At 38.7% G+C, this 26151-nt stretch overlaps 1 protein-coding gene across 2 annotated transcripts in view; it reads right to left on the minus strand.

Annotated features, from left to right (window-relative positions):
• Window positions 1-26151, minus strand: part of raptor (regulatory associated protein of MTOR complex 1) — a 312753-nt gene that overhangs the window by 223319 nt on the left and 63283 nt on the right. For both annotated transcript variants that reach the window (XM_067150353.2, XM_067150352.2), the window contains exon 6: window positions 6558-6617. In XM_067150353.2, the coding sequence (XP_067006454.1) occupies window positions 6558-6617 (60 nt within the window). The remainder of the gene's footprint in view (window positions 1-6557; window positions 6618-26151) is intronic.

The raw sequence follows: 26151 nt of genomic DNA on the forward strand, positions 1-26151 counted from the left end.
ATCCTCATCATCACTTGAAACATTTCCGTTAGAAGATATTTCATCATCGAACTCTAAATATTCAGCATCAGTTAGATATTTGGAGCCTGTATCAGCACATAATTCGCGAATAATTTCATCTTTGTCTAAACACATGTGATCCCTGGGCGCTGCCATCTTGCATGGCTCTTCGAACTTTGTAAACATGTTGTCAGGAAATGCAAAGAAAATCTATGATATGAAGAATACTGAAAAGAAATACGACTATCGATTGTGTAGAACCATACATAACAGAGTTCTATCACCCCTGACCTCCAAATAGTTCCCGTATATCTCAAAAGATAGCACTAAAGTTCAGTCTGCTGGGTCTGCTGCTAACACGAGATAACTCGGGACCGGTCCGCAACGCTCGGCTAGGCAAACACGAGTTTTCTCGGGACCGGTCCGCAATGTGTTAAGACATTTGGAACATTTCTGTACAATACTGGATGTATAATTGAATTGATAATTCAATAAATAGAGTAGTGTAAAACATGTCATTGTTTTAGGAATACAGTTGTTTTTTGTTTTGTTTTTTTTGCTAGTGGCTTTACGTCGCACCGACACAGACAGGTCTTATGGTGACGATGGGATAGGAAAGGGCTAGGATTGGGAAGGAAGCGGCCATGGCCTTAATTAAGGTGCAGCCCCAGCATTTGCCTGGTGTGAAAATGGGAAACCACGGAAAACCATCTTCAGGGCTGCCGACAGTGGGATTCGAACCCACTATCTCCCAGATGCAAGCTCACAGCTGCGCACTCCTAACCGCATGGCCAACTCGCCCGGTGGAATACAGTACAGCCTATTTGTTTTAGTTGAATTTCAAAGTTATTCTGTATTATCCGACATTTTTGGTGATCCGACGTACTCCAAGTCCCATTTAGGTCAGATAATCGAGACTCTGCTGTATTTCAAACATTAAGGTGGTTTTACAGGCGCGTGGAGAAGGTTGGCAGACATAAGTTGTTATGCACATCAGCATTTTAACCCAGAGTCTAAGTGGGTGTTCAGATCATCAAAGCAAAGAAGCTGGGGAAAAAACCTCCACATTTAAATTAGCTGCAGTTAAAAATCTTGTGGTGTAATAATTGTTATGAATAAGAACAATAGCGGAAGTCTTAGCTTGACTGCAATAGATTGTTAATGAAATGATTTCTTAAATATTATCTTTGTATGTGCATCGCTCTTGATGGAGAAACATTTCAAATTTTTACAAAGCTTCAAATTGGTTGATTATATGCCACCATATCGTACCTCTGAAATATTATTATATTTATGACGAGAAGACAATTTAAGACACTATACCATCCCTAAGCACTTGCTTGATGCAACCATTTAGCATGAGAATTTGGCATGGCAACGCAGCACGTTATTTGAGAAACTATTGGCTGCTGTTCAAAACACTGCTGATAACTAAAGGCCACTTACGTTCTCACAGTTGTTGTTTTCTCGCCTTCTAGTCCCTCCTGTGACAGAACACATCTCAAATACTGAAAGATATCTATGGCTAAAAGGAGCAGTTTATGTAATCTCATTAAGCTTCTCTCAGCCCTCTGTTCCCTGTCACTACAATTGTTTTCCTCATGTTCTTGCTCATTTTTGTATTATTTTCTTCCAAACATCTAAATGAAGCACTTTTTGTTTTCCCTCAACTCACACTACACTATCATAATTTTGCAACACCCAACCTCTTACTTCTTTTTGCTTCTTTCTGTATCCAGTCCAACCCAATCTATCATCACCATCATCATCATCCAGTTACCCACCTGAAGGATGGTTTGCAGCAGAAGGAACAAAGGTTGCTGTCCTCCATGTATTTCTGTCTTGAGCAAGTTGTTTCATGTCTTTGTATCTCATGCAGCCAACATCATTTTGAATTTGTTGGATGTAATATTTTTGTCTTCCCCTACTCTTTCTTAATTCATGATTTCCCTCTAGTATGATCAGCAAGATCCTTCCATACCTCAGATTATGTCCTACTAGGCTGCATCTTTGTTGTACAATGTTTTTCCACAGGCTCTGTTGTTCTTGTATTTTCATCAAGTTTGTTATTTTTTCTATCCGGTTCATTTTGAGGATTTACCTGTAGGATGAGAGCTCAAAAGCTTTAAGCCTGTACGTTTCTTATTTTTCTCACTGTCGGTCTCACATTGTACAAAAATATACTCCAGATGTACATAATAAGGAACTTTTTGCTGATCTCAATACTCAAGCTGTTGGATATTACAAGACATTTCTTTTTGAAGAATGCTTTTTCGACCTCCAAGATTCTACTAGTGATATCACCCTTGCTTCTCTTGTCAAATGTACATTTACAGCCCAGGTAACAAAGCTCCTTAAACCTCATTAAGATCTTGGTGTTTCAATACTGCATTTATTGCCAGTATCTCATTTCTGTTGAAAACAAAACTAACTTGAGATCATCTTCACTTTCTATTATTATTGCTATGTTATCAGCATACCTCAGCATATCAAATTTTTCACCTTGGATCTTAACTTCTACACTAACTTTCTCTTCAAACTGATTCAATGCCGCTTGTATTATGTATTTATTAAATATCCCTGGAGATATCAAATAACCCTGTCTAACAACTTTCCTGACCTTTACCTCTCTTTTTCATTCCCCTTTTGGTCCTTATATAGTCTGTATATGAGAACTCTTTCTGTGGTATCCATTCTAATATTTTTGAGGATATTGAAAACTTCACCCTAGAGAACTTTGTTAAATGCCTTTTCCAAGTCACGAAGGCTCCATTACAATAATAAATCAGAACAGATGCAAACCTGTCTTCCCAACTTAAGTCTTCACTGTGCTCTTACTGTTCTTGTAGGGAGTGTACCTGGATCATTTGTAATTTTTCTTCTGCAATTGTTTTACCCTTCAATGCTTTTCTTACTCTTTTTATGGGTACAGTATCATATGTCTTCTAAATATCCACAGTATAAATGTCATCATTACATTCTCCTTATACCTCCAACTATATAATCACAAAGACCAAATCTACTGTCAATCAGCCACTACAGAAATCATACTGCTCTTCTTCCACTTGTTATTCCACTGTCCTCTTCAATTCAGACACCAAAGTCCATATGTATATTTTGGTAATAATTTCCCATGCCTTCTTCTCACAGAAGATTGCGACTATCATGAAGTAATTCCTACTTTGTGCTTCCAGCATCAAGGTTGTCATATTGTGGATGATGAACCATTATCGTATCCACCCCAAGGATAATTTTCTCTGCCCTCATGTTTCCTTCTATCCTATCATCTATGATCAATTGTATCAGGTTGTATTTATCATCATTTTGGACGACGTGACTGAAATAGGCTGCTTCCCTGCATAGGATTAGGACCTCTCATGATTTCTCAGCACAAGGGAGTATCTACCACCTCTATATCCGAGATTTCCAATATTCTGCGAAACATCCACATTTCTCAAGCCTCCATTTGGTTCACTGACAAAGCTTTTAGTGCCTTGGCTTTGATATTACAAAGTAGCATTGACAACACACAGAACTTCAGGACATGCCAACGAGTTTCAAATCAGGATTTACAGTTGCAAAAGAGATGTTTTAGCTTCGGAATCATACCACTCGTTTTGATTTCTAAATCCAGATCACATTGTTGCGTCATTCTGCATCCTAGGTAAGTGAAACGTGCACCCTGTCAATTATGTTTCCATCCATTTCTTTAATTATCGGCTCTATCCTATTCCTCATGTACCTATTTTAAAAGCAAGCTTGTAGTTCTGGACAACAGCTGATACTGTGATTACAGACAAAGGACCTCCAATTGCACACAGAATTTTTGTTTGCTATTTGCTTTATGTCGCACTCACACAGATAGGTCTTATGGCGACGACGGGACAGGAAAGGCCTAGGACTGGGAAGGAAGCGGCTGTGGCCTTAAGGTACAGCCCCAGCATTTGCCTGGTTTGAAAATGGGAAACCACGGAAAACCATCCTCAGGGCTCACACACAATTCAGATCACGACTATTCATTTCAAAAGTTTCACATGCCATGGTCAGGATTCAAACCATGGCTGTCTTGTTCCCAGTAACATTTTATTCCACTGTGTCTAGGAAATCATCTACCTCTTTTCTACATTTCCAGTCTGTAAGGTACACCTGTATCCTATCTTTCTCTGTATAATTTTTTCCGATAAATTTCGTACATGGCCGATGACCTTCGACGTTAGGCCCCTTAAATCAACAACAACAATTTCGTACATCTTTACTTACTATCATCATCATCATCATCATCATCATCTAGGGATGCCTGCAGTGGGCCGGCTAGGATTTGAGTGGACGATATGCCTCCATCCAACTCTATCACGTACCCTCCTTTAATATCTTGTAACATCGTTCCTCTTGTTAGAAGATATTCTTTAATTTGGTCTAGCACTTTCTTCTTGGACGTCCAACGGGTCTCTTTCTAGGTACCTTCCTTTCCAAGTACTGTCCGGGAATATATCTTTTCGGCATCCTTTGTATATGGCCAAATCATTTCGGCCTTGAAATGTGCAGTCTTTCTTTAATTGTTAAGGTAACCTGCATGTCCCTCCTAATACAGTCACTTCTGATTCTGTATCTTCTTGTTTTCTGCATAGCAGATCTCAAAGAATTTCATTTCACATGCCTGTAATTTGCTGATACCTCTCTTCAATATGACAAACAACTCTCTAAGCCACATGTCATGATTGGCAGAAAGTATGCTTTGAACATTGTCTGTTTAGCTCTTATGGGAATTGTATTATCTGAGACTAGATTCCACACTTGGTAGATGAAAGCAGAGCCCTTGGACACACTTTTGGACTACTAGTTTAGCACTCCCATGATCTGAGATGAAGCTTCCAAGATAAAAATTTTCTACATATTTAATCCTTTCTCTATCAAATTTTAGGTTACACTGGGCAGATGTTCTGCTCATTTTCATTGCCACTCCTTTCTGCTTAATTACTATTACAGTACACGTACCCTAATTTTTGCTACCCTCCCGCCCAATAACTCACAACGAATCTTTTCATTTACAATTTTCTCCACTTCCTGTATTTCATTTAAACACAGATAACCAGCTTCTATATACACATTCAATGCATTAATTCTCAAATTCTCATGTTAAATGTATCCACTTTCAAAGTTCCACCTTTTCTTTTACATTGTCCATCCAGTGGCTCACTTAATGTAGTACTGCCAGGATCCAAAATATTAAACATACATCTGGGGGATGTCCTAATAATCTCTCCTAATATATTTCAATATTCCAGGGTTAGGCTGTTAGTGCTATGAGGTCATGGACAGACATTTTAGACCCACTGTCAGTAACAACATTCAAGCCACTCTTAACCTGGAAAACTGGCATCTCGCGTAACTGCCCCTTACACAGGGAACAAAATATAGAGTGGTGAATTTCAGTGGCATCTTTCTCATTGTCTGTCCAGTAAGAGTTACTCAAGCTGAAGCAATTGGGTCTCCAGGTTATTTCCTGATGCACAACATTCTGCATACAGTCACTGTCCATACGATCTCCTTTAGTCACCGCACCAGGATTAATACTCTATTTGTTTTTGTTTTTTCTAACCTGCTCATGATGCCAAAACTGATTTCCATTACCTCATGACGGAAACAGGAGGATGGTCCATTTGAAAGAATGAAGCTTTCTCAGCAACTTATCACAAACTTCTGACATACATACAGTCATTTTGAGAATGATGAGTCACCTCACCAATAGAAATTATCAGGTAACAGAATTCATCTATGCACATTTACTATCAAAAATTCCTGTAGGCGTTTTGATTTTACCTCTCTGATACTTTAACATGAATTTTATGCCGTTTGTAAGAACATGTGAAAATCATGGTTTGGAAACTGTCACAGACCATCAATGTATAGATATACTGTCACTGCTTTCAGCATTTTACATCTTCAATATGTGGTCATCCATTCTTAAGTCAGACACTTGCATTTCCAGTGTTGGAGAATCACTGGATAATGCAATAAACAAACCTCGTAAGAGACTCCACGCTTCTGGATGGTCTTGGAAATCATGAATGCAGCATTCACTACCTTACATGCCGCAACAGCGATATATGATATGATGATCGCCCCAGTTCATTATGAAAGCTAAGCACAAGCCACCTTTCATTTCTGCAATTAAACTAGCAATGACTCACGTGTTCCTCCCGCCAGAAGAAGTTGTTGACCTTCTTCACAACCCGATGTACAGCAAGCATCAAAAGTTGTGACAGTATTTATGGTATGACTGGGGTATTTCCTGCCTTTGTTTGACATTCATTCAACCTGGTAAATAAATGTTATATAAGAAATGCAGGTCAATTATTTGAAATGTGAGTGCCAGCAAGTGACAGAAGTTAGTACTAGTGAGGGAGAAAAATATTTGGAGGACCAACTACCACCTCAATGAAATGTTTCAGTTATTGAACTCCTGCTATAAACAAGTTAGGAAAGGAGAGAGCCAACAGAAAATTATATTTAGAAGCTAATGACATGCTTTTCATTATGAACAGCAATATACTCACTTGTCTATCAGATCCATGGATATCTTTGGAACTAACTTCGAGGTGTTCTGCATCACAAACCTGTAAAAAACAACAAACAGAGCTAAAGCATCAGCAGTAGAGAACAGAAAATCAGGCTTCTACAATAGCGAAACAAATGAAAGATCAGATTAACACTGTGTACTAGCTGTAAGCTAACATAGTTCTTGCAATCTGCCCAGTACCTTACAGTTTGTTATGATCATAATTTTCTCAATTGATCTGAAATCTCTATGGCCTTCTATGTGTCATTTCTGCTGAAAATTTGTGAGTCTTAAGAAGGGTGTTAATTTTATTTTTGTTCTTTACATCCACTATCGTGAGTCCAACTGCTGTGAGATCCTACTGAATTTTGTGGTTCCATTGTCCTCCTGTCTTCCTTCCAAGATTTCTCATTACTGATTTTGTAAAATCATACTTCCTGGCAGTCGCAAGATGTGAAAGAAATACGGAATTCTTTCCTTTATTGTGCTGGTGATTGGGTCATTAGGATGTATGGAAACAAAAGCAGAAAAAGTAGTGTTCATTAATGAGGGCAGAATTGAAAATGGAAGGGAAACGAAGACAAAAAGCCTACACGAAATTAGACGAAAGACTGAAAATATGTTAAAAATTACAAGAAGAATGTTAATATCAGAGATTGCTGCAAAACCAGTCAAGTGTATGAACTCATGTTGTGATTTTGTTGTGCTGGTAATCGGTTGACATGCTAATGTAGCAGTCTTCTTCTTCTTCTCTTCATATGAATAGTTTCATTGGAACAGATTCTCCAGTCTCTGCTGGCCTGGTATTTATTATTTATGCAAGCACTGATGATTCCTTCAGTTTTGAGGAGATGATCAATTTTTCTTTCATGTTTAATTTGGAAGAGGGTGAAAAGGGGGCTTCTGGGAGAGTTAAAGTTTTACAATGTTGGATCTCAGGTAATTTTTTGTAGAATGGTGATCTGGGCACAAATTTCTTCCATGTCAAGGGCTAAGAGAGTTAAATCGTCTGCAAACCCCAGGCAGTTTGTTCATATTGAGGATTTTGCTCCACTTTTGATTTTAGGTGGGGTTTTCCTTTTGCCGAAGTTTCTGATGTGATCGGGGGCCATATGGAAAAGTAGTGGAGATAATCAGTCACCTTGTCTGAGGCCATCTTATATTCTACTCCAAATTTATCTAGGTGCCGTGAAAGCTCTACTAATAAAATCATGACTTTCAACATTCTGGACCAACATTATTTCTGTTTTCTGATTACTAAATATGACAGAAGCTCTCAATCATATCATCTGGTGAATTCATCCCGAATGGAGTATCAGCGACACAAAGTATGTATATCATGTGAATCGCCACGTTATAGTGCAATGCATCAGGTACCATATACATGTTTTATGCATGATACGGAATGAAACATATCTAACGGCATGAGAGCCCAATGTAAGCCCTCTTAAAACAACAAATCGCCAAATCTACGGGCAGCACAAATAATCAGTCTTTACAATCAAAAGGTTAGACCATTTATGGGCCATGCAATTTCAACTCTCTCAGGCTTTTCTTAGAGCCTAGTATGCTTTCATTCTAGTGTCGTGTCCTCCCAGGGACTTGAACCCAGGACTGCTATTCCCTCCGAGGATCGAACCCAGGGAACGTAGGAGGAATAGCTGTACCTGATGTATTAGGAATCAGCCGGTAATAGAGGCTAGGAGTCAGGTATAGGCTTACCTAATAGGCGTACCTGATAATAATTAAAAGATGTAAAATGATTATATTCATGGGATTGAATAGTCAGTTAAGAGTGGAAATCATGTTTCTTGCATGTTAGGAAATCTTGAGTAACAGAGAAGTTTGTCATACAGGATGTGACTCATGTTGACAGGGCACGGTTCAGCAGCGTAGACGCAGTAAGAATATACTAGAAGGGTCTCTTGGATACAGGCCTCTGATTGGCCGGAATTACGGAAAGTTAGGCAGTCATGTACGCCGGTTACCACAAGCTTCGAGAACATGGGGCATGGCCCCGGAGGCTATATAAGGGCAAGGGCTTCTACCATTCACTTCGCGGACCAGTTGTCAGCAGAATTCCTGCCGGTCGGTAGGACGATTACGCAATCAGTAATAATAATAATAAGTATTATATACTTCAACGGACGGCTAGTAGACAGACTTCTCGCTCAAGACTTGCCAACATTAAGTCTTTATTTAAATTGTACATAGTGTACATATTGTAGTCAACTTTCAGTATCAGAATATATTAACTTCGTGGGAATCCACATCGTCGTCTTCCTCCTGATCTGCACCTTAGTTGAAACTTCCCAACCTATACGTTCCAACCGCTCGGGAACGATCCAAACAACCTTCCAACCAATCTGACTTTTCCTAAGAGCTCACCTATAAGCTCCAATCCTGTCTGTCACGACACTAGCTATATGTGCTTCTCCCCTTTCTTGAGTCCACTGGCTTGTGTGGTTGACGCAAGTGTAATGGCCTAGTATAATTTGGAAACAATTTTCTAAACCCATGGGTAAATAGTGGAAATTATTGTTGTTGTTGTTATTATTATTATTATTATTATTATTATTATTATTATTATTATTATTATTATTATTATTATTATTATTACTGTTACTACTTGTGAGGTGTGGTTATGAAGTCGTTTATGTCTATTAACATCTGCTGTATGTATATTAGTAATAGTTTATTTAATGTAAGAACACTTAATTAATAGCATATAATTTATTATTACCTGTAAATATGATGTATACATCCAATGTAATATTGTGCAATACAAGGTAATAGTCCAGAGTAGCCCGCCTGGTGGCCATGATCGTTAAGGCGCTGAAGTCTAAAAACGGTCTAACACCGAGGTTAGCCGGTTCGAGTCCTGTTGGTCGAAAAAAATTTCACCATCAGAATGTTGGCCGGCAGGGTAGGGGAGGTGGTGGTATACAATTTCTAATCACTAGATTGCGTGCCAAAAGCCTGGATTAAATTCCAAACCTCTCCACAGTGCTCATATGGAGTGAGGGCATATGACGCTGTTGATGGTGATTCGTCCGTCGGATGGGGACGTTAAGCCTTGAACAGACCCCTTGGTGCTATTCGACAGGAGTAGGCTATGTGCCGGCACCGGGTTTCACCCTCTCCCTACTATCATATATCACGTCATTCATTTCATCTCTCAATAACTCCTCTGATGAGGTTGACGTCCGGAAGGGCATATGGTCATAAAAAAACCGCCACGACAAATTCATCTCACCTCATACCTGACCCCGTAGGGAAACGGGACAAGGGTTGGACAAACAAACAAACAAGGTAATAGTCCAGAACAATGTATCTTTGTCACTAGACACAGAACATTCGATCCATTTGTAAATAGGTTATTGGAGAGACTAAAAATTACAAGAAAACATGTTGCATCATACTTTTCTAGAAGCCTGGCCAGGCAATGTATATAAAGAGGTAGTCTTGGGAGTTGGAGTTGAGTTGTTAGCGAGAACTATAGTGAAAGTCGTCAGTCAAGTGTGTGAACTCATGTTGTGATTTTGTTGTGCTGGTAATCGGTTGACAAGCTTCTGCTTCTTCTTCTTCTTCTTCTTCTTCTTCTTCTTCTTCTTCTTCTTCTCCTTCTCCTTCTCCTCCTCCTAGAAGTGTTTTGTTAAAAATTGTGGTTTATTAATGTGTGTTTATAATGTGTATATAATTTGTAAATAAAACATGTACACAATTGACAGCATCGTGTCTGTGCGTCTTTATAGTTACAACACGGTTAGTGTTAAGAGGTTCTATATAGGTCTACAATGTGCATTTCAGTCAGATCAATTTTTATTTGGTCTAGATCTTTCTTTGACTTGTTTAGTCCTCTTGACATAAGATAGCCTTTGAGCAACTGTTTCACAATTTCCATTTTTCACAAAGTTATAGGTAGATTACAAATCAAAAATATATAGCATACACTTCACAACACAAAACAAAAAAAAAAAAAAAAAATGGCTAAAATGTTTCTAAGTTCCAAAATATAGTTAGAAGCAAAAGGAGGGAGCAGATTATCATACGGGTTTCTTGGCCAACTGATACAGAGAGATGTATGTACACTTTGCCAGTACAAAGGGTACACTTTCTTTTAAAAGGATTTAAATGAAAACATTAATTACAAATTGCACTACATGATTGTCACTTTTCTTTTCTAACATAACAGAACTATACAAGTCTTTTTACAATTTGCTTTACGTCATGCCGACACAGATTGATCTATCTATTTATAATTTTCATTTCCATGTTGACGTTTGACTTATATATTAGGAATCAATCCAGGGATGTTCCACCATTCAACAGTTTATATAATATATAACATTTATTACATGAATACCAGTTTCGATTCCCTTCGAATCATCATTTCAAAGCAAATAAATAAATAAATAAATAAGAAGGGTATTTTAAAAAACACACACACACACACACACACACACATGAAATCTGCCTTTAAACACACTTAAAATTGTTGACATGGGTTATATGTCATAAAAACATGTTAAAATTTAAAGAACGTTCTCGGATCCAAGTCACAAATAATTGGAGTGCGTTTGTGCACCTCCAGCTTTCCTAGTGGCAGGGTAACGAGAGCGAGGAATATGGGAACATTCTCATCTCTGTGTTGTGTAAATTTTGAAACAATCTGAACTTTTCTTTCCTCTTTGCACTCCTTTCCAGATATTAAAATATATCAATTATACCTTCCTCTACATTCACAGCCAAATATGCTCCCCCCTTCTCTGCAGCAAGATTAATTAGATGACAAAGACAGACCACAATGACTATGTTACCAATTTCCTGCCACACCATTTTCTAATCCAACCATTACTGGGACATTATCAGCACCAAGAACAAGGCAGTATTTTTTAAATGTAAAGTAGAATTCCTGTGAAACAGAGAGCTCCAGTAGCATTCTCTTCCAACAGGCACAAAGAGTTGACAACTCTGAATTCCACTGAGTTTAGGTCAGAAAAACATTATAACAATGTGATATAATTTGCAGTTATTTTGGTTGCTGCCATCAGTAGCAATAGAAAAGGCATTCATTTGCAAACGTGATACAATGTTATCACTTTCTTCTCAGCATATTTCTGTAATGATAGCAGTCATTTTCATTCTGCAATTTCTGAATAAGGAAACATTTTGCAAAACAAAGGACCTGCATAATCAGCACAATTCACAGGGCAGGTTATGTTCTACAATAAATTATGTAAATAATGCATTCGTCACAGGATTTACATCCTGTCTTTTACATACCAAGTTCAGTTCCTGGTTCTGAATTGTGCATATCAATCATTATCATTGAGAAGGTGTTTAGAGAGGATTTTGCTGGAGTGGGACCCTCTGGTTATTTTACTCAGGAGCAAAATTGTGAGTAAGGATTATTAGACTTACAGAATTCCCAAGCACATTCCAAGTGCAACTGTTTTGTTTATCTGTAAGGGTGACATATTATGATAAGATTTCACAGCACTCTTCAGTTAAAAGGAAAACCCAGTCAGTTTCACCAAAAACTATTGGAACTACTGGTGACACTATGAATCAGGCTGTCACATGAACGACTATTCACGGTTCTTTCATTAGTTTAAATATTTTTGCCTTTTTCTCTCCAGTTTTATGCCTGTGTTGTAGAATCCAAATGTCTCTTTGGTCAGGTAAGGCACATATCCACTTACTGAGGTTAGTGTTGGAGGAACTGTTAAAGAATGTGAAGACAATGTTTGTGAAATCACACATTTAAAAAAAACTCTCTCTCCTTGATGTATATTATCATACTCAAGCAAATCAAAAGGATGATAGTGATCATTAGTTGCCTTCAAATTACTATCTGTTGGCCACAATGAATGTCAGGTATCAAATCCTTGACAACCCTCACTGGTATATCTATGACTTCAGTGGGGCACTTGGCTTGAAGAAAGGTACAACCCTCAATCTGGTAATGCATGTGATTAGTTGCCCCCCTGACTGTTGCCACCTTAGCAGGATGAATATGTTTTTTAATAATTTTGCCACATTCATGCACACAAACGAGTGTGAAGTTTGAGTGTCAAGGATAGTGATTGAAGGCGTTAATAACCGGGTGGGGTGGATTAGGTTCATCATCACTACAAATTTGACCAATAAGTTTACCTTCTAGCCAGGTGTTGTGTATCTGGGGCTTCTTCATTCTTCCGGAACCCTCCTTACCCCAACTCGAACAGTTCCAAGCTAGTTTTCTGGGCATTGGCCTTTAAAATGCCTGGTCTGCCCGCATCAGTAGCATTTCCAGGGTTCCTCCGCTGTTGAAGTTTTTGTTTTTGAGGTATGGTAACTTGTTTCTTCGACTAATTCTGCTACGATGTTATGGTTGTGCCACCTTAACAAGCGATCAAACCTTATCATGTAGCAGTTCAGTTATATAAGGGACGGTCGTATCAATATTTTCCCTTTCGTGGACTCACTTAAAGAGCTGGAGTTTTTGAATTATGAACGCTCCTGCTCTCATTCCACTGGGTTGCGCGTCAGTTAGAAACATTTTTTTTTTCTACCGAAGTTGGACAGACTCTGAGTCAAATCTCTGGACAAATTTTTTCTTAAATTCCTCCCAGTCGAGGCTGAGCCCTTTAATGTTCTGCCACCAAGACCTTGCAGACGCGTTTAGCTGCTGGCTGACAATTTGAAAGTATATTTCCGTATATACTTTTGTCCTACCCAGTAGAGACTCCGATGTCTTTAGAAATGCTTTAGGACACTCCTCGAGTCTCCCATGAAATTCTGGTAGACTGTCTTTGATTACTCTGGGATCAACCAGTATCCCAAGGTGGAGGTCCATACCTCTGCTAGGTTGACCACTGCCTAAAGAAATGTTTTTCTCCAAGGTTAAAATATTTCTATTACCCTCTGATTCATACTTCGAAAATTTCTGGCCTACTTTGGTTTTAAAACTGTTGGATTCCCATTCAATTTCTCCAATCTTCCCCTCGACTTTGTTTTCCAAGGTGTGCATCTCACTTACTACTTTATCTACATCTAATTCTACAGTGCTGATTTTGTCAATTTCTGAAATACAAGGATTGGGGCAAAAGTCATGGCAACTATTTTTTTTCTTGTAGATATGTGAATGGATCACAATCGTATATGTGTCATGTGGAAGTTCTGTAGGTATAGTGTGTATGCAGAACAACAGATGGCTCTGTGATAGCTGGTAGTAGCGCAGCGAGGACTGTGAAATCAGTCAGTTAGCGAGTGTCGTGCGAGATGGAAGTAACCCATGTTGAGCAGCGCACTTACATCAAAATAGCCATTCTCCGAGGGAGAAATGCAATGGAATGTCACAGTGAATTAGTGGAAGCCCCTGGGAATAATGTCCTACCATACCGTACAGTAGCACGGTGGGTAGGAATGTTTCAGCAAGGACGTGTGTCAACCAGTGATGAGCAACGTTCGGGACGACCTTGGCACATGCCGTCATCAAGCAGCTCCTTGATGAAGATAGACAATGGACGTTACTGGAGTTAGAGAGCGCAAGTGGCATCGAGAAACGCACCGTCCACAGGATATTGCGTAATGAGCTGCAACTGTGCAAAATCACATCGCGGTGGGTACCGCATACACTGACGGAAGTTCAAAGGTGGGTGCGCTATGCATCCGACCACCATGTACACGGGCAACAGGACAGCGATCAATTCTTATCACGAATAATCGCCATCGATGAATTTTGGGCCAGGGCATACGAACCAGAACTGAAACGTCAGTCCGCGGAGTGGCGACATACTGGATCACCATGGAGGCAGAAGGTCCATCAGAATCCTGCACTGCACAGTACTACAGGGACTTCCTGGTGTGACAGGTGCGACGTGGCGTTCGGGAAAAACATCCAGATCTTGTGGACAATGCAATAATCCTGCACGACAATGCAAAACCACATAAAGCAGAGTGTGTAGGGCAGCTACTGTGACGTTGGGGATGGGAAGAAAATTGGAGCACCCCTCGTACTCTCACGACATTTCGCCCTGTGACTTTGATCTCATTCGAAAGATGAAGGAACTACTTCATGGTAGGCGGTTAGCAACACGAGAGGACATTTAAAATTGAAATAATAAATAAAGAGGTTCAACCTATTCAATACAAAAGAATAAGAAATGCAGCGATTACATTCTTACTGTGATACTTTTCAATACGGAACAATGACATTTTTATCTTTAAACGAGAGGACATTGCTAATGCTGTGCACCGACAGGTGACCCGAGTCACACATGGTGTGGCAAATGCTGAGTCAGATGGTATTCAGCGCCTCCCACATCGTTGGCAGCATATGGTGTCAGTAGCAGGGGACTACTTTGAGGGACTTTAGGCCCAGGTTTGTCATGTCAACTTTATGTGTACTGTGTTGTCATTCTTCTGCACTGGGAAGGCCATATTGCCCTGTATACTACCGTAATAAATTAGTGTGTTACGATATTTCAATGCTATTCATTGTCCACACATGTAGTTAACAGCCTGGCCTTTCGTCTGTATATGTCACATTTTCCAACTGGACTGGTATCTTCAAGAAATAAAAAATTGTTGCCATGACTTCTACCCCAACCCTCGTATCTTCTTTCAGATCTCTGACCCAGGAACTGATTCAGCCCTTTATTTCTTGAGACTGGGCACTGATTTTCCCTTCGAGTTTCTCAGATTGGGTCTCAATGTTTTTAGACTGGGCCTCGATCAAAGTAGTTAGATGTGCAAGCATGATGCTTACCCAGTCGTTGGTTTCCCTCTCCAAGGTGCCTTCGAAGTCAAAACTGCCTCGGCCCTCCTTGTTTTCTATCAAATCCTGGCGCAACCTCTCTTGTAACTCTGCATTGCTTCCAGCCGTCGGTAAACCTTAGGATGCCAGCGCCTTCCGTAAAATCACCACAGTCATTTGATCAATCTTCATCGCTGAGTTTCGAAAGTCCTGTCGCGGTCGCCAATTTATTGTTCTCAATATGAGATTTTTTTATGAAAGAAAAATATCATACAAGAACACGTTTACTTCTTTGTGTAACAACTTTATTGTCACTACGATGTATATACTGTTCTCTTCAATCGTTCTTTTTATTCTCGCACTTTTTTATTCACTAAAAACAATCGCTCTTTTTATAAACAATCTACAAAGAATATATACACGTTTCACACCAATGACCTATTGGTGATGTTTCTTGGTGCCGTATTGGAAGTCTTTGTGTGTTAATACGACCATTGCTATGTCACAAGTCTTTAAAAATCCTGTCCACTGGTACCTTCTTCATCGTAAACTGAGCATGCTAATATATAGCAGGATAAGCATACAGACGTCATACGTCCAGGGACACAAAGCATTAATATATTAAATATGATTATTGAAGGTTTTACCACAATTAGGATATCGGACCTACAGCAGTTTATTTAATGCACAATGTACTTTCAATATGACGTCCCCTCACAATAAAAAACATGCGACAAAACACATACTACAGTAAGGCTCGAAAGTCAGCTACAACGCACTGCAACCTAAGACAGTTAACCATAATTAACTGGGGCAAAAGCTGTACCACTTGAAAAAGGACTTTCAATTGACATCTTTCATTAGCACCTTACTCCAGAATCGCAGATTCTATGTCAGTATCCTTAGAGAAAACAGCAGGTGGCACTTGCAGAAGAATGGACTCCCCAGTGTTCTAGAGAAATGAAAATTCACAGCCTGTTTCCAGTCATACGACCGGGTCAGGAATGGAATGAATGAAGCCGCCATCTAGTGGCGAGGATAGGAACTGTGCCGGCTGCCGAAGTCCGTCGCACTCCTCTGGGGCAATGATTAATGAATGACAGATGAAATGAAATCATATTGGAGTGTGTTGTTGGAATCAAATATGACAGGGAAAACTAGAGTACCCGGAGAAAATCCTGTCCTGCCTCTGCTTTGTCCAACACAAATCTCACATGGAGTGCCCAGGATTTGAACCAGGGAACCCAGGGGTGAGAGGCCAACACCCTGCCGCCTGAGCCATGGAGGCTCTTCAGTGTTTAGTCCCCTTTGCAATACAACATCTAAACAAACAATCAACCCTTACATAAAACAACGAGGCAATTCATCTATGCAGATGGTACAGCTATTGCTGCACAAGAAGACAACTACCTGGTATCAAATCCCTACCACAAAGACAGAAACAAAAACTTGATAAAAATAAACTGGAATGATGCAAGTGCTGCTTTCAAATAATAGTTATATGAACAACTATCAACCAGCAATATCTCAAAATTAGGAGACCAGTCTCCGAGATTGAGAGATCGGGAAGAAGGATGAAAAATCGGGAATCTCCCACTTAAATCGGAAGAGTTAGTAAGTCTGGATGTTATACTTCCCTCCTCCTGCATGATTTCCAATATTCTCCTCATTTTCAATAACATGAAGCTTAAATTCAATCAATCAATCAATCAATCAATCACTACTGATCTACAGTCAGGGCAGTCGCCCAGGTGGCCGATTCCCTATCTGTTGTTTTCCTAGCCTTTTCTTAAATGATTACAAAGAAATTGGAAATTTATTGAACATCTCCCTTGGTAAGTTATTCCAATCCCTAACTCCCCATCCTATAAACGAATATTTGCCCCAATTTGCCCTCTTGAATTCCAACTTTATCTTCATATTGTGATCTTCCCTACTTTTAAAGACACCATCCAAACTTATTCGTCTACTGATGTCCTCCCACCCCATCTCTCCACTGACAGCACGGAACATACCACTTAGTCAAGCAGCTCGTCTCCTTTCTCCCCAAGTCCTCCCAGCCCAAACTTCGCAACATTCTTGTAACACTACTCTTTTGTCGGAAATCTCCCCGAACAAATCGAGCTGCTTTTCTTTGGATTTTTTCAAGTTCCTGAATAGAGTAATCCTGGTAAGGGTCCCATACACTGGAACCATACTCTAGTTGGAGTCTCACCAGAGACAAATATGCTCTCTCCTTTACATCCTTACTACAACCCCTAAATACTCTCATAACCATGTGCAGAGATCTGTACCCTTTATTTACAATCATATTTATGTGATTACCCCAAAGAAGATCTTTCCTTATATTAATACCTAGGTAATTACAATGATCGCCAAAGGGAACTTTCACCCCATCAACGCAGTAATTAAAACTGAGAGGACTTTTCCTATTTGTGAAACTCACAACCTGACTTTTATCCCCGTTTATCATCATACCATTTCCTACTGTCCATCTCACAACATTATCGAGGTCATTTTGCAGTTGCTCACAATCTTGTAACTTACTCTATGGAGAATAACATCATCTGCAAAAAGCCTTATCTCTGATTCCACTTCTTTAAACATATCATTGATATATATAACAAAACATTAAGGTCCAATAATGCTCCCTTAATTTTTACAGGGACAGATAAAGCCTCTCCTACTCTAATTCTCTGAGTTCTAATTTCTAGAAACAGAGCCACCCATTCAGTCACTCTTTTTTCTAGTCCAATTGCACTCATTTATGCCACTAGTCTCCCATGATCTACCCTATCAAGTGCCTTAGATAAGTCAATCGCAATACAGTCCAGTTGACTTCCTGAATCCAGGATATCTGGTATATCTTGCTGGAATCCTACAATTTGGGCTTCAGTGGAATAACCTTTCCTAAACCCAAAGTGCCTTCTATCAAATCAGTTATTAATTTTGCACACATGTCTAATATAATCAGAAAGAATGCTTTTCCAAAGATTACATACAATGCATGTCAAACTGACTGGCCTGAAATTTTCAGCTTTATGTTTATCACCCTTTCCTTTATATACAGGGGCTACTATAGCTACTCTCCATTCATTTGGCAAAGTTCCTTCATGCAAACAATAATCAAACAAGTACTTCAGATATGGCACTATATTCCAACCCATTGTCTTTAGTATATCCCCCGAAACCTTATCAATTCCAGCTGCTTTTCTAGTTTTTAATTTTTGTATCTTACTGTACATGTCATTACTGTCATAGGTAAATTTTAATACTTCTTATTATTAGTCACCTCCTCTATCTGGACATTATCCTTGTAACCAACAATCTTTACATACTGCTGACTGAATACTTCTGCCTTTTGAAGATCCTAGCATACACACTCTCCTTGTTCATTAATTATTCCTGGAATGTTCTCCTTGGAACCTGTTTCTGCCTTAAAGTACCTATACATACTCTTCCACTTTTCACTAAAATTAGTGTGGCCACCAATTATGCTTGCCATCATGTTATCCTTAGCTGACTTCTTTGCTAGATTCAATTTCCTAGTAAGTTCCTTCAATTTCTCCTTACTTCCACAGCCATTTCTAACTTTATTTCTTTCCAACCTGCACCTCCTTCTTAGTCTCTTTACTTTCCTGTTATAATATAGTGGATCTTTACCATTCCTTACCACCTTTAAGGGTACAAACCTATTTTTACATTCCTCAACAATTGCTTTAAACCCATCCCAGTCTGTTTACATTTTTATTTACCGTTTTCCACCGATCATAGTTACTTATTAAAAACTCCCTCATGCCTGTTTTATCAGCCATATGGTACTGCCTAATAGTCCTCTTTTAAGACCTTCCTTTCTTTCACATTTATTTTTAATTACCACAAAAACAGCTTCGTGATCACTAATACCATCTATTACTTCGGTTTCTCTATAGAGCTCATCTGGTTTTACCAGCACCACATCCAGAATATTCTTCCCTCTAGTACGTTTTATCACTTTCTGAATCAGGTGCCCTTCGCATATTAACTTACTTGCCATTTGTTGGTCATGCTTCCGGTCGTTCACATTACCTTCCCAATTGACATTTGGTAAATTGTGATCACCCGCTACAATCACGTTCCTTTCCTTATCGTTTCCCATATAGCTGATTATCTTATCAAATAATTCTGAATCAGCATCTGCGCTACCCTTTCTGGTCTGTACACTCCAAAGACATCAAGTTGTCTATTATCTTTAGAAATGAGCCTTACCCCTAGAATTAAGTGCTTGTCATCGTTAACTTTTTCGTAGCTTACAAATTCTTCTTTCACCAGAATGAATACTCCCTCTCCTACAATTCCTATCCTATCTCTACGATACACACTCCAGTTCCGTGAGAAAATTTCTGCATCCATTATATCATTTTTCAGCCATGATTCAACTCCTATTACAATATTTGGTAAGTACAGTATATATCTATTAAATTAATTCTATTCCTTTCTTTACAATACTTCTACAGTTGAGCACTAACAGTTTTATGTCATCCCTACTTGATTTCCAGTTCCCTGTTCCCTTAACACCGCTCCGTAGCGCACCCTGTTTCCCTGAATGTACCTCCCTATAACCCTTCCAAACAAATTTCCTAACTTATATGTACCACTGCGGTTTAAGTGAAGGCCATCTGAGCGCAGATCTCTATCTCCTACCCACCCATTAGGATCTAGAAATTTCACTCCCAGTTTCCCACATACCCACTCCATAGTCTCATTTAAATCCCCAATCACCTTCCAGTCAGTATCCCTCCTACACAGTATTCCACCGATAACAATCTCTGCTTTCTTAAACTTCATCCGTGCTGCATTTACCAGATCCCACACATCCCCAACTATGTTGGTACTTATACCTGCTTGTCTTACGTTGTTGGTACTGTCCCCTTCAAAAGTGGTAATATTTATAAAGGGAGAATGATTTATTACAACAGTGAGTTGGAACATTATTTCGACTGCCAGGAGGGTGAATTGCTACACTTCCCAGCCAGCATGAACAAGCCACTTGCGGACTGGTTTTTCCACCGAGCCAAGGGAGCAAGGAAGCAGGCTGGAATTCCTGTTAGGTGTCCTTAATAGCAGCTGTGTGTGCCACGTGACCAGACGAGAAGTGTGAGTGTTAGCGTCGTCTGACGTGAAACTATGGCAGCCAATAAAAACAACAACCTTCACAGGAATGCAATGGGTCAACCAATCAGGCATAATTAAGAGGCATACCCCCGTCTTAAGACAGTGAATTACTGGTAATTCCAAAGGAAATTTTATTCTGGGGTTTCTACTTCTGAACGCTTTATCTGAGCATTACTCTGAACGCAGCTACGGTCGAGACTAGACTTCTTTTGCTTCACTGGGATATTTTATACTAGAGAAGGCACTAAGAACTTTGCATACTGCAATTCAGACATTATAAATATTTATCTACGATTAATTCATGACTTTCAAAAGATAAGTGTCTTACTCCACCTTATTAAACATCGGGCGTGTGTCCTGGACTTTTGCTAAGACTTTTTATTAGTTTCAGCTTTTCCACGACGAGAACTCAGAAGAAGGAAGGTCACTGGTTCGAGTTCGCTTCAAGATGTCTATCCTTTCCCAAGATGAGTCCTGCTGTTTCCTGTGCACTTTCACCTCCTCAATGAACCACTTATTATGTAAGGCATCGGACATGCACGAGACTCAGTTCGATGGAGGGTGAGGAGACTACGTACTAGGTCATCAACCAGAATCCAGCCATCGTCAGCCATGAGTACCTCTTAAGAATTTATATCTTTCTGTCTTTCTGTATAATTTTTGTGCACATAGCGTTTACTTATTCATTTAGATTACTTCTATTAGTATTGCTGTAGTTTGACTTTTCATTCTTCTTTCCTTGGTGGGAGGTAGTTTGTGTTCATGAATGGATGTGTGTTTAATTCTATTAGTTAGATATCTGTATGAATGTCATCGAGAGATCTCGACTGTCCTAAAATTCAGTACGGCAGGAGAAATAAAATTAAAATGACCTCCACGTTAATCTTGAATGATTTTGAAACACTTAATAATTTAATTGGAACAAATTAGGACAGTATTTCAGTAATTTTATTGCGTCAAATTTCATTCTACGATTTTACGATGTTTCTGTGGACTTGAATTTCATTAGAGTCATCTGAATATTATCGCATGATAGCCTTTGCAAGTGAGACAAGGTGCGGTCAATAATATTAATAATAATAATAATAAATAAAAAATAAATAAATCTAATTACGGGCTAAAACTTGAATAAGGTTTAATACTGTTTATTCTTAAATGGAATTAATGTGTGCTCACTTGTATAGGCCTGGAACATGGCAGCCTCATGTCGGAGCAGTTGATGAAATTGTGTATATTTTACTGTGCTATTGTATTGAATGTGACTTGTAGATGGACATTATATTTTGAGTAATAATTTATGCATCCATTAGAGTCATTTTGGGAAGAAAATATGTTTTTGGACATAATTTCTTCAAGCTTGAGCACAGATTAATTGAGAGCCACGATATAGTAGGAGAATAAAAATAAATGCCGCAACTCATGTACCGTAAGAGCGTATTCTAATGTTTTGACCAGTGCTATAGGTATTTTTACTTGATTTCGGATGATTTCTGTTCAGAATATTCCCTTGAACATCGTTGTATAACTAATTTCTGCATAAAAGTGATAACCTCAACTCTATCACATTCCGAGTCGACACATGGAACCTTTCATGATATCGTCATCTTGAAAATAATTTCCCTGATTTAGATTAAATCTAAAAATTAATAATCAAAGGGTTAGTGTTCGTGTAAATATTTTATAATATTGTCGTGTACCTGTGTGTGAATGTGATGTGTAATTTGATCATATTCTGTATTTGGTGATTTTTCGTGACTGTTTTTGTGATGATATTCTCCACTGTGCGCGTCAATTTTTGGCCGATTTATATCATTTACGCGTGTTCGTTATCTGACGGAATATGAACCTTTAGTAGATTTTAATGCATTTTAAGGTGAATTAGGATCTTATCTACTAAAAGAATATGCTTAAGTAAAAGCTATGTCAGTGGGTCGCTGTCACGAGATCAAATTTGTAATTATTGCACAGTCATTTATCATGTAAAAATGAGTAACGTTCAGATTGACATGACGTTAAATATAAATTAATTATGGAGAGATTAGTCTGTAAATAATTATAAAAAGGAGTTAATTGATAAAATGAAAGTCCAAGGAAGACTTATCTACAATAATTTCACGAATTAAAAATTTTTCAGTATTTTTAATAAGAGAGAGAAAATGATCATTTTCTAGTAGAGTTAGACGAGATCCAGAAGGAATATTTTTGAGTTTCAAATAATTTAATTGTCATTATCTGAGGAAGTGGTCTCAAATACGATTTTTATTTTATAATCAAGTTAAAAATAAACTAATATTCATTATTATCGTTGCAGACACGAATATCTGCTGACCTTTAATTTGACCAAGATTCCTTGTAGATGAAAGCACGAAGAGAAGAATTAACGTGAACATTACCTAGATTTTGTAAAATTTTGTTGTTAATTGGAAGAGTGGTAGTTTTAATAAATGTATAAAACCTATTTTAACGTCCCTTTATTTGTCGCTAGTCCTTAATCTATCCCTGCCTTTAAAATTTTCTGCCCAGCCGATTAGCGAACGGTCTACCCTTGAGACTTTCGCTCACCGGCCGAGCTGAGCCCGGCATGTTGGGGGCAGTACCAACGTGAAACACTACCAACTTCTCCTTTCCCTCCTCCTTCTCTTCTACTTTCCTCAACATCTGCCTTAACCTAATTCCTCACTTTCTGAATCAGGTGCCCTTCCCATATTAACTTATTTGCCATTTGTTGGTCATGCTTCCGGTCGTTCGCATTACAAGCAATAACAAGAACTTGATTTACTTAGCAGGCGTACTTAATGTGTGATTCACTCCTCTCTTCTAACTAAGTAACTGATACCATGAACAATGCTGAAGTATAACTGGATTCAGTCGCAAGAGCAGTAACAACCTTAACCCAAATAAAGCAATCAACCACTTTTTTCTTTTTAAAAAAATGTGTGCAGTATTCCCAAATGTACAGTATATTAAACAGCAATGAAAGATCATAGCATGGGACAAGGTACGTGAGGTTCGAAGTTGATTCTTCTATACAAGAGTCCACTCAGTTTTGAGTCGAGAACAGTATGTAACTACAGGAAATCACAGCTTACAGCAAAAGTTTTTATGAGCTGTCAATCACTGGGCACAAAATAAATATGAAACCTACTATTCATTAAAATTCCACAAACTGAAGTTTGCCAATTCTAAAACTTTAATGACAGTACTAAGCCCTATATCAATGTTCACTATCTATTATCAGATGAGAAATAAAAGAATGAGATCCACCGAGCGAGTTGACCATGCAATTAGTGTCCCAGAGCTGTAAGCTTGCATTTGGGAGATTCTCGGATCAAATCCCACTGTATGCAGCCATGAAGATGGTTTCTGTGTTTTCCTATTTTCACACCAGGCATTTGTAGTAATTTCATATTTTGTGGGTGAATGTAAGAGAGGGCAATACTGTCCTAATTTTGCCATTAATAAAGACACCTGCTATTACTACTATGGCCGCGGCTGCTACCTTCCCAATCCTAGACCTTTCCCATCCTTCTGCCACCAAAAACCTTTGATGTGTTAGTGCGACATTAAAAACCACTAGCAAAAAAAAGACAGATCCTGCAGAACAAAAGATATAATCAAACTCAAAATGACTTCAATTTGGAGGCTATTCAACTACACCCAAAAGAATACAATGTAATTCTAAAACATTTTAAACCTCTACTGTACGAGTTCTCAAGAAAATTACATCAGTGGACTCGGTATACTTTGTCATTTAGGGCAGCCTCCTGGAGGAAGTGCTTACTTGTCTTACGAGTAAGTATTTTACAGAGGGATAGCTGATGGCTTTATAAATAAAAACCAGTTCGAAGTATATGAAGAAGTAACCTGGATGGCAACTGAAGGTTCCATTAAACAAGTGGACATTGCAGTCATTGATAGGAAATCCAACAAAGGCATCAAAATTGATCCAACAGTCAGTCCAAAGGGGTTGATACAGAAAAGAAAAGGCACTATGATCCTTGCATTTGTGACTTGGAACAAAAGTAAAATTAATAACTGCGAAGTTATTGGTACGTTGTTTGGTGAGCACGGAACAATGACAAATTTATCTGTGTAGGTTTCGACTCCCTACTACTGCAAGAGATGTCAACTGCAATTTTGAGATATTCGGACAAAATTGTATAAAATTATCTGTATAACTTAAAAGTAAAGTGAATAAATAAAATCAATTGGGGGTAGTTGCCCGAAAATAATAATTTTGCAACATTTTAAAAACTCCAATGAACATTAATGAAATGCATTTTCTTATTCTCCTTATGGATTAATCAGTAGGCTGACCCTTTGTGGTTTCCCTAGTATTAGGACAGCCATCCTCAGTGGATTCTCTCTCTCTACACCGTATTTACTCGTGTATTAGACTCCCCCCCCCCCCCCGGCTTTTCGAGACAAAGAAAATGACAAAATAAATCTCACATACAACACCCCCTCCTCCCCCCAACATAATTCGTCGTACGACCCGCGCAATGAAAACACGCATCAAAGTCATGCAGTACATCTGTGTTACATAGTTAAGAAATGTCCACCTCCGTAGCCTAGGCCTGTGTAGCTCTGATGACGTCGCACAAATATGTGAATAGTTTTGTGTCCGACCTGCGCATTGCAAGCATGCTTCAGTCATGCTATATGCCTGTGTTTTGTAGTTAAGAATTTCCGCCACCTTAATGTTTAGCACAATTACCTGCTGTTCTCGAGGACCTGAGTTTGATTCCCAGTACCGTACTGCCAGAGATTTAAGAAATGCAGGAAGGTTGATATGCGATAAAAATGGTACATGCAGCTCTCCTCCATTGGGGGCGTGCCTAGAAAGAGCTGCACCACCTCGGGATGAGAAAACGAGTTTACTTTAGTGAAGAAATATTCGCGTTTGATGCTATAATATAGCAGGTGAGATCATTAACAAAGTGACCGTTTAGTATCTCGTAACTCGGGGCAACATCGGTAATTTTTGGAGAGAAGTAGGTTTAAAACGTGATGATTGTTTTGCTCGCCAACATACCAACAAATAATAATGATAATAATAATAATGTTATTGATTTTACGTCCCCACAAACTACTTTTACGACTTTCGGAGACACCTTAACAAAACAAAATAAAGAGTGGAGACAACGAACGTACAACATTAAACATTATGATAATAAAATGCATTACCACCACACCTGTAGATATCCATGAACGCGGCAAGTTTCCTGTTATTTATTTTTATTCTTTCTGTCGTGGAACGTGGCACTAACCTAAACAATACGATCTCTCTTATCTCAATTACAGCTGTTAAGGTAAATTCTGATAAAATAAATGTAGAGAATAAGCATGAAATATACTTTAAAATAAAGGTCTGGCTTTCAACAGCCGCAGTTATCCAAAGAATGCTTCCAGTCACAATGTATTACATTCGGAAGTACAACTCGAAACATACGCTAGTTATCAGCTGGTGGGTTGGCATGCTTTGTACAACATGGCTTTATTCAGAAAGAGGGTTTGTACTACACATACACTAACTGGGAATAACAGAGACCATCTCCAGAAACCGTTTGTGAATAGATTCTCACTCTTTGGACTCTATAGGTGGGAACGAAACTACAGTATTTTTAAAAGTTTCAAACAGACGTAATTTTGAATGCTCTCGATGGCAGTGCCTGGCAGTGAAGGTAACGTCATT

This window comes from Anabrus simplex, chromosome 6, assembly GCF_040414725.1.
Source record: "Anabrus simplex isolate iqAnaSimp1 chromosome 6, ASM4041472v1, whole genome shotgun sequence".
Classification (NCBI taxonomy): domain Eukaryota; kingdom Metazoa; phylum Arthropoda; class Insecta; order Orthoptera; family Tettigoniidae; genus Anabrus; species Anabrus simplex.